Source organism: Megalopta genalis, chromosome 9 (assembly GCF_051020955.1).
Source record: "Megalopta genalis isolate 19385.01 chromosome 9, iyMegGena1_principal, whole genome shotgun sequence".
In the NCBI taxonomy this organism is placed as follows: Eukaryota; Metazoa; Arthropoda; class Insecta; order Hymenoptera; family Halictidae; genus Megalopta; species Megalopta genalis.
In genome coordinates this window covers 18,331,772-18,339,142 of record NC_135021.1, presented here as the reverse complement: position 1 = coordinate 18,339,142, position 7,371 = coordinate 18,331,772, and the positions used below count along the sequence as shown (strand labels likewise).

The window sequence follows — 7,371 nt, the reverse complement described above, 5'->3', positions numbered from 1 at the left end:
CAGGATGTCCCGTGAACTCTACGCCCCCGGGAAATGTTTCGAATAAAAATTGTAGAATTTCAAGGAATGCATAATATGGTAACTATGGTTTCTCGACAGATGGAAGCGTAAAAATATTTAATAGAATAGTTAATTCTAAGTATAAAAATACTATCTATACGATTTCAAGGTTAAACTAACGAAGCATGGAACTACAGCAATTTCCCCCATAGATGTTTTTAGTCGGAATCGAAACATGCAGATGCGAGAATCGTAAGGCCATGCTTCTTCGAGCCTCGTGGATCGCCTTTATAGTTACCGACATCTCGCGAGCGAGAGAAGGAGAGGGGGGAGTGGGAGAAAGAGAGAGAGAGTGAGAAGCGTTGGAGAAGGGGGAAGAGCGAGCGGAGAGTGGGGAAGGGGAGGGAGAGGAGAGGAGCTGAAAGGAAGAGAGGGGGTAGGGAGCGTGACCAGTTTGTGGTCACACAATTAAACGTTCACAGCTATGATTTATAATTTGACAACGTTAAAGTATCTTTGTGTTCCATTTATTTTTAAGTCTGTAGTATATAATTGTGTACGAGACGCGACATGTATTTTATACTTATATTATTTTAGTTTGAACTGGCGTGTAATTTGTAATTAGCAATGTATAAACCTAAGAATACGCTATGAACACTTATTCTAATATTACATTAAGATAACAAACCGTTTTATGTTACTACATTAGATTTTCAAATATCAGATAATTCATATTATAAAAGTATTATTTAACATTATATACGCGAACATACACGTGATTTAAAAAAAAAAGAAATTGTACACAATCGCAAAACCGAAAGTATTGCTTTCTTCATAGAAAATATCTGTATACAATAGAAAAAATATATTTGCGATGTTTAAGAAGGTCCTCTACTGTAAATCGCAAAAGAAATTGATTTTTCTTTTTTTGGCATTTTCTTAAAAAATATAGTCTTAAAAATATATATGCGAAAACATATCGAATTTCTAACATTAGCGAAGCAATACATAACCATGTAAATGGATAAAAAAAGAATGGAAACACATCTTGACCTCTATGCAGATCGACAGAAGAAATTCAAATAAAATCAGTATTTCAACTTCAAAATGTTGTGCTATTTTTTGTAATCATCAATTTTTTCTGAAAATTCAGAATCTTTTTCGTTTTTTTTTGTTTCAGACAAATAGGACAGCCAGAATCGTAAAAATCATGAGAACATCTATTTAATACGCGATTGCGTATGAAGCTCGATATTGTTACTAATTTTTGTTATTTTCCTTTCTAAAAATTTGTGATTAATATTAAAAGACAAACGAATACATTGGACAAACGCTAATGCAAAAGGCTTCATAGTTCCTTAACAAAAAAAAATGTCAAAAAATAAAAAAACTCATTCTACAGTAGAGACCCCTTCATAAATTTTGTTATAACATAACAAATTTCTTAGCCGCAACATTAATACTGTTTACATGTCAAGTTATATAAAAGAAGAAAAACATATAATATAATCATAATAATAAAAATATAAAAGTATAATGGAAAATAAAGTATATAAAAATAAAAGAATTAAAACTGCTTATTATACAGGGTGTCCCAAAAATGTCTCGCAATCCGGAAATGGCGGGTTCCTCGGATCATTTGAAGCAGTTTCTTCCTTTACAACAATCTCCGAGGCACCGTTAACGAGTTATTAACGAAAAACAGTGAACCCGCGACTTTCGGATTGCGAGACATTTTTGGGACACCCTGTATATTAATCTACAAAATCTATACGTAGTGGACATGGAAAATTATATGTATATCTGGAAAAAAGTAAGTAAGTATCTGAAACTGAACATTACAGTAACATAAATCGAGTTTTCTATATTCTATTAATACTTTGGTAATACTTATTCATTAATGTCTTTGTTATGCTCTTTAAGTCTTTGGTTCAGGTATTCTCTACAAACAGAAAAAGTTATCGTTAAAATGTTCAAAAAAAACCAAACGGATAATACCAAGAAAAATGATTCCTTCACAGAACTCATCTTACTAACTACTTTTTTAATGCCGTTTTACATGATTTTCGAAAGCACCAAACTTGCTATATTGTTTATTACATACGTGACACGTGTATGTTATCGAATGACGTCTCGTATATTGAACTTTGTGAACAGTTTTCAAATGTTGAACTAAGGTGGACCTGTGTCTGAAACGAAACTGCCATCAGTATATTTTCGAAATTTTGGAAGGATGCCGAAAAACAGCAATATTCATCTCTCTTCTTACTTATAGATTCTCTTGCACATCTCACATTTGTATGGCTCCTTGAAGCGACCGCAATGAATGAAATGCCTATTGAAATGATATTTACGATTGAAAAGCCTGCCGCAGCTTTCACAAAGTATTATATATGTACCTGAAAAGAGATTAGGTAACATATATATTTATTATATATATTATTAATATTAATATTAATATTATATTATTAATATTAATATTAAATATATTATTTATATATTTAATAACATACTACGGTTCTAACTGCGAAGAAAATCTGATATTACCTCCGTGTGCTCCGGTCTGGTGCATCGCCATTGAGCGCGCCGAAATAAACGTTAAAGGACACCGCAAACACTGAAATCTATAAAAGCGTTCTATAATAATTCGAATTCACGAAGATTTGAAATTTTACTTCACGCTCAAAAATGTGAATCGTTTATCTGAAACAGTGCGCAGAGTACAACTTTATGAGTACAATAATTACTAACTATAAATATACTTAACTAATTTGCTTCCTCCGGGTTCATTTTGATCCAGCATTTCAAAAATGCCACCTACAAACCTACTTAGCTCCCATTAATCGATTAAATTACAGGTTGTTTGATTAAGTAAAATTAAACGAACTCTCCACAAATGCATCTTTACAATCTGAATAAACGTAAATTACGAGATTTGAAAACCATCATTGATAAAGTTCTGTTCTGTACAATCTTTAAGATAAACGACTCACACTACAAAGTTTCATATAATTGCCACATAAATACAAATTGAAATTACTAAGAATCACAGTTTGTAATTATACATGTTTGTAATTATTCAAACAAAACAAAAATTATAGTTTTCATTCCACTATAATTAATAATGTAAATAACTCTTCGTAGGAGTAATTAATATATTTTTCAACCCCCTATCTCGTATTTCGTATAAAGAAAATTAGATTCATTTTTTCAGACTGTTATTCAAAGTCATAATTAATAGCATGATACAACTTATCTTTGTATGAAAATTTTCTGTATGCAAATCTGCAAACACTTAATGTGAATACATGAAAATAAATAACATTTAGTATTGCAATCATAACAATAATCTCTACATATCTCTACTTATGACTATTTTTACTATGATTTTACATGGAAAATGTTGTGAAAAAACATACTGTACATCATTTTCCAAAATATACTTTTCATATCATGTAATTGCATCGTATCCAATTTACTTACTCGTCATCAATTGTATCTTCTTCTACATATACTTCAGATTTTAACGTATCCACTTTTTCAGACTTGAGCGAATTTCTAGACAAATCAAGCGAATGAAAGAAGTCATCATGAATGTCATTGAACATGTTACACTGTCTGCCAAGTTGTGCAGTTTGTTCCCTTAAAATCTCCTCTTCGATATCTTCCTCAGTACAAGAAATGGTTGATTCCGAAGATAACGAATCCATATTTTCTAATAGGTATTGTGAAACAATTTCAGGTGTATTTGATATTAGCAAATTTGAACTACTTTCATTGTATTCTTCATTTTGCAAATTTGAGCTATTTTCATTGTATTCTTCACTCATCAAATTTGAATTATGTTCATTATATTCTTTACTTAAAGTACAGATTTCAGGAACATTCGATAATGGCAAAACGTTGTATTCTTGACTATATCCTTCATTTATAAATTCATTAGTCGAACCTATATCAGTCTCGAAAGCAGGTAAGTAGGAACGATCAAGTTTGACTTGACAATTTATTTCGCTATTATCAATAATAGTATTTTCTGGCATAATTTCATCTGTCATATTTGTTTCTTCATTGACTGTCGCAGCATAATCTTCGTTGCAATAACTACAACAAAGATTTGATGAACAGTTTGATTTTTTATCATGATATGGTAAGTCCTCGTTCCAATGCTCAGACAATATTGAATATTGTGCTTTATCTATGCCTACTTCGTTGCTGTTCATGTCATATTGTTTTTCACAAATTTCACTGTCATATACGGTACTACCAGAATTATAATACAATTCATAATTAAAGTTACTGAATATCTCGTTGCTTGAAAAATCAATGGAACCTTCTAAATCCATGGATTCAATCTCGTTTAGATAAGGAGCAACATTAAACTCGGACACAAATTCTACAGATTTATCATCCGATGTTAACGATACTGAGCTTTCTTTCCGTTTCTCAGTTTCAAAAGCAGGTACTTTACTTTTGCTATTTTGTTTTCTTCTGCCACGTTTCACCCTCTTTCTTTCCTTGCACTTTTTCGCTTCTGTTTTTTCATCAAGGAAGGTACAAATATTCCAATTAGACGATTTCTGTATTCTATCTATAAAATCATGTTCTTGTTTCCTTCTATGAACTGATTTTCTACAGTTATTATCATTTGTTAAGCATGTTTCCTCAGAATATAAATTATTCAATCCTCTTATTGGATTACACGCTTCCTGCGCATTTTCTTCTATATTAGTGAAAACTATTTCGCTCGAGATCTCTTCAACGTCTCTGTGTTTTTTAGGACTACTTTTCAATATATTAGGAATTCTACGAGTAAACATTTTGTTCTCAAGTTTATATTGCGCTTCACTTTTCTCTACGGGCAATACAATTGAATTTAGATAATCGTTTTTTGTATTTTTATTTTCTGAAGTCAAGGAATTGTAATCATACTCGTCTGTAATTATGCTAGTCCGTATTTTTAATATTCTTATGACATCCTTGAATTTGGATTAATTAACATTTTTGTACTATTTATGACAACTATAAAATACAAGATTAAAAATACGTTATTTCGCTTTTTAAAAATTGTCACTGTAATTGATTTATACAATTAGTCGCAGAATAAAATAATATCATTCTAAGTTCGACGTATGCATTAATGTTCGTAGTTTAAACTTACCTAACTTCGCCGAAGTGATATTTCTTACAGTAGACCGGTATAATAACAGTATAATAATATAATAACAGAAAAATATAAACTTACAAGTTTAAATCCTCGATCACCCGTCAGGCGCGTACATCATCGGAATCGGCACTCTAACCGGCACGATCGACGGTCGAAAGTGAACTGCCACAGTGCCACAGCCACACTACCTACTAAAATACTATACTAGACCGGAAGGTTCAGTGCTCAGTGGTTATCGTTTAGATACAAAAGAAATATGAAACGCCCTTCAAGAATGAAACGTAAACATTTCTAGAAAGACGAAAAAACATCTCGCGACACGACGCAATGTATGTACAACGTTTAATATTTTTTAAATGTACATATACGGTGGTTACCATTTTTTAATCGAAAATCTTTTAAATCGTTTAATTAGTTTGAATCGCAAACGTTCGATTTTGACAGAAACATTTTGCAATAATGAATAAATTGGACATGAATTTCAGTCAGAATCATTATTAATAAATCCAATTTTGTGCTAATTTATCTTTTTCTCCGTATAAAAAGCAATTTAAACTTGTGTCTATGCTGTATGTGTGAACTAAACGTGTATATGTATTGGTATCTCGAAATTAAACAGTTCTTATTTTAGCATAATGTTTTGTTAAAATATATAAAAGTGTACAAACTAGATAGAAATTTGTGACGAGGTCGAAGTTATAAAGTGGAAACAGGTAATATGATAATAAAATACTTTATTTTGATAAAATTGCGTGTAATAAAATTTCTGTAGTAACAAAAGATGATGTATGTGTGTGACAACAGTGATAAAATAAATTAAGCGCTTTGTGCCTTATAATATCTATACGTTGATTTGGCTTGTGTAATTAGATAATGTAACTACAGTTACCAATCATTATTGTCAGAAACGTCATTATTTTGAAGCCTTAGCGTAGAAAACAACACATCTCTAACTTTTGGCTTTGGATCTTCGGTAATCTTTGTTGTTATAGCACCTGCTTCACCCAACATCCATTCCAGCTCTGTTTCATATAATAATTTGCGTTAATAGTGTCACTTACAAGAATACTATTCATTTCAAAAAGAAATTTTCTCAATCGTTATTATAGGTACCTTCTTCCGTGAGTTTCATGCCCCTAAATTCTATTGGTCCAATGATCTGTTTCTTCATATTTCCGCCATGGTATATAAAAATTGTTGGAAGGTTACTATCAGGCCAGTTAGGAATGCAAGTAGTCGAAATACTGTTTAAAAACTTCGTTGCCGGAAATTTCCTTGCTAGACTAGTTAAGTACTGATTTATTAGCGTACAAAGCGGGATTCTGGAAATAATAACTATAGTAATATATAGTCGTTCAACGAATTTTTCCTTCAGTCAAATAAACGATCGTACCCATTCTTGTACAAATGAAGAACTACCCAAATATCTTCTCCAGCATTATTCACTTCTTGAACGTAATCTTGCCCTGATATCTCTTTGACTTCACCGTACTTAGCTTTATTTGCCAACTGTTTCATTTCGGCTATTCTTTTACGTCGATACTCCAATAGAACTTTCTCATCTTCTTCATCTTCCAGCTCATCTAGCTCATCTAATGTCTTATTTTCTAAATCATCAGTTGCTAAGAAATTACAAAATATCATTAGGAATCTAAATAAAATATACAGTATAGAACTAATAACATGATATTCAAGTACTTCGTCCAGTTTTTTCATTTATAGTGTTCTCCACTATATCCAATATTTGATCCTCCGTTACTTCTTTCTCTTTCTCAGGAATAATTCCTTTACTCCTAAGAATGTCATTCCATTGCGTGTCCTCATTTGGATCTTGCTACGATAACAAAATCTAGGTTATACAAACACAAAGTGTTTCTTTGTTTTTTTCTATTATAATATTAAGTAGATAAAAATACTGTAAAAGTTATTTTAGATCTTGAGAGATCCTTGATATTCCTTTTTTGGAGTCAGAGATATCTATTTTGATATAACCTCTATCTCGAGAAGTTAAATCTTCACTTACCATGGCGAAGTAAAACAATTGTTAATGTTATACAACGTAAAACACTGATTTATTTTATTTTAATGTGATTGCACAAGAGATTATTGTACAAAGTATGTAGCTACGAACGACAGCTGATCACTCGTGCTCTTACACGCGTGCATTTATGGTATCATCAATGACGCATTCACACTCGAATCACATT

At 31.4% G+C, this 7,371-nt stretch overlaps 2 protein-coding genes across 9 annotated transcripts; both read right to left on the bottom strand.

Annotated features, from left to right (window-relative positions):
* Positions 1-511: 511 nt before the first annotated feature.
* Positions 512-5,801, bottom strand: LOC117224815 (uncharacterized). 8 transcript variants are annotated; one of them, XM_033477957.2, is made up of 7 exons: positions 5,159-5,744; positions 4,930-5,019; positions 3,484-4,852; positions 2,548-2,624; positions 2,270-2,399; positions 2,038-2,189; positions 512-1,942 (listed from the first exon to the last, which is right to left on the bottom strand). In XM_033477957.2, the coding sequence occupies exons 3-6, from the start codon at positions 4,815-4,817 to the stop codon at positions 2,045-2,047; spliced, it is 1,686 nt and encodes a 561-aa protein (XP_033333848.2). In that variant the 5' UTR covers positions 4,818-4,852; positions 4,930-5,019; positions 5,159-5,744; the 3' UTR covers positions 512-1,942; positions 2,038-2,044. The 8 variants fall into 8 exon arrangements, 5 of the variants coding, with proteins under 5 accessions (XP_033333848.2, XP_076380526.1, XP_076380527.1 ...); XM_076524411.1 differs by having other exon boundaries at positions 5,243-5,744; XR_013034062.1 differs by having other exon boundaries at positions 2,105-2,189; positions 2,270-2,335; positions 3,484-5,019; positions 5,243-5,801.
* An 80-nt stretch (positions 5,802-5,881) lies between these two features.
* On the bottom strand, positions 5,882-7,371 carry viaf (viral IAP-associated factor). The gene is made up of 5 exons (XM_033477960.2): positions 7,188-7,371; positions 6,863-6,998; positions 6,558-6,786; positions 6,278-6,486; positions 5,882-6,186 (listed from the first exon to the last, which is right to left on the bottom strand). Exons 1-5 carry the CDS (start codon positions 7,188-7,190, stop codon positions 6,050-6,052), a joined length of 714 nt encoding a protein of 237 aa, XP_033333851.1. The 5' UTR covers positions 7,191-7,371; the 3' UTR covers positions 5,882-6,049.

Bases quoted from the DNA above. Each gene is read 5' to 3' on its own strand.
- LOC117224815 (XM_033477957.2), bottom strand. From the start codon at position 4,817: ATGTTTACTCGTAGAATTCCTAATATATTGAAAAGTAGTCCTAAAAAA. The intron at 2,625-3,483 runs GTAAGTAAATTG...ACGCTTTTATAG, and splicing joins GAAGATACAATTGATGACGA to ATTTCAGTGTTTGCGGTGTC. The intron at 2,190-2,269 runs GTAAGAAGAGAG...GTTTCGTTTCAG, and splicing joins ATGTGCAAGAGAATCTATAA to ACACAGGTCCACCTTAGTTC.
- viaf (XM_033477960.2), bottom strand. The intron at 6,487-6,557 runs GTACGATCGTTT...TATTATTTCCAG, and splicing joins CTTCATTTGTACAAGAATGG to AATCCCGCTTTGTACGCTAA. The intron at 6,187-6,277 runs GTACCTATAATA...TATATGAAACAG, and splicing joins CATGAAACTCACGGAAGAAG to AGCTGGAATGGATGTTGGGT.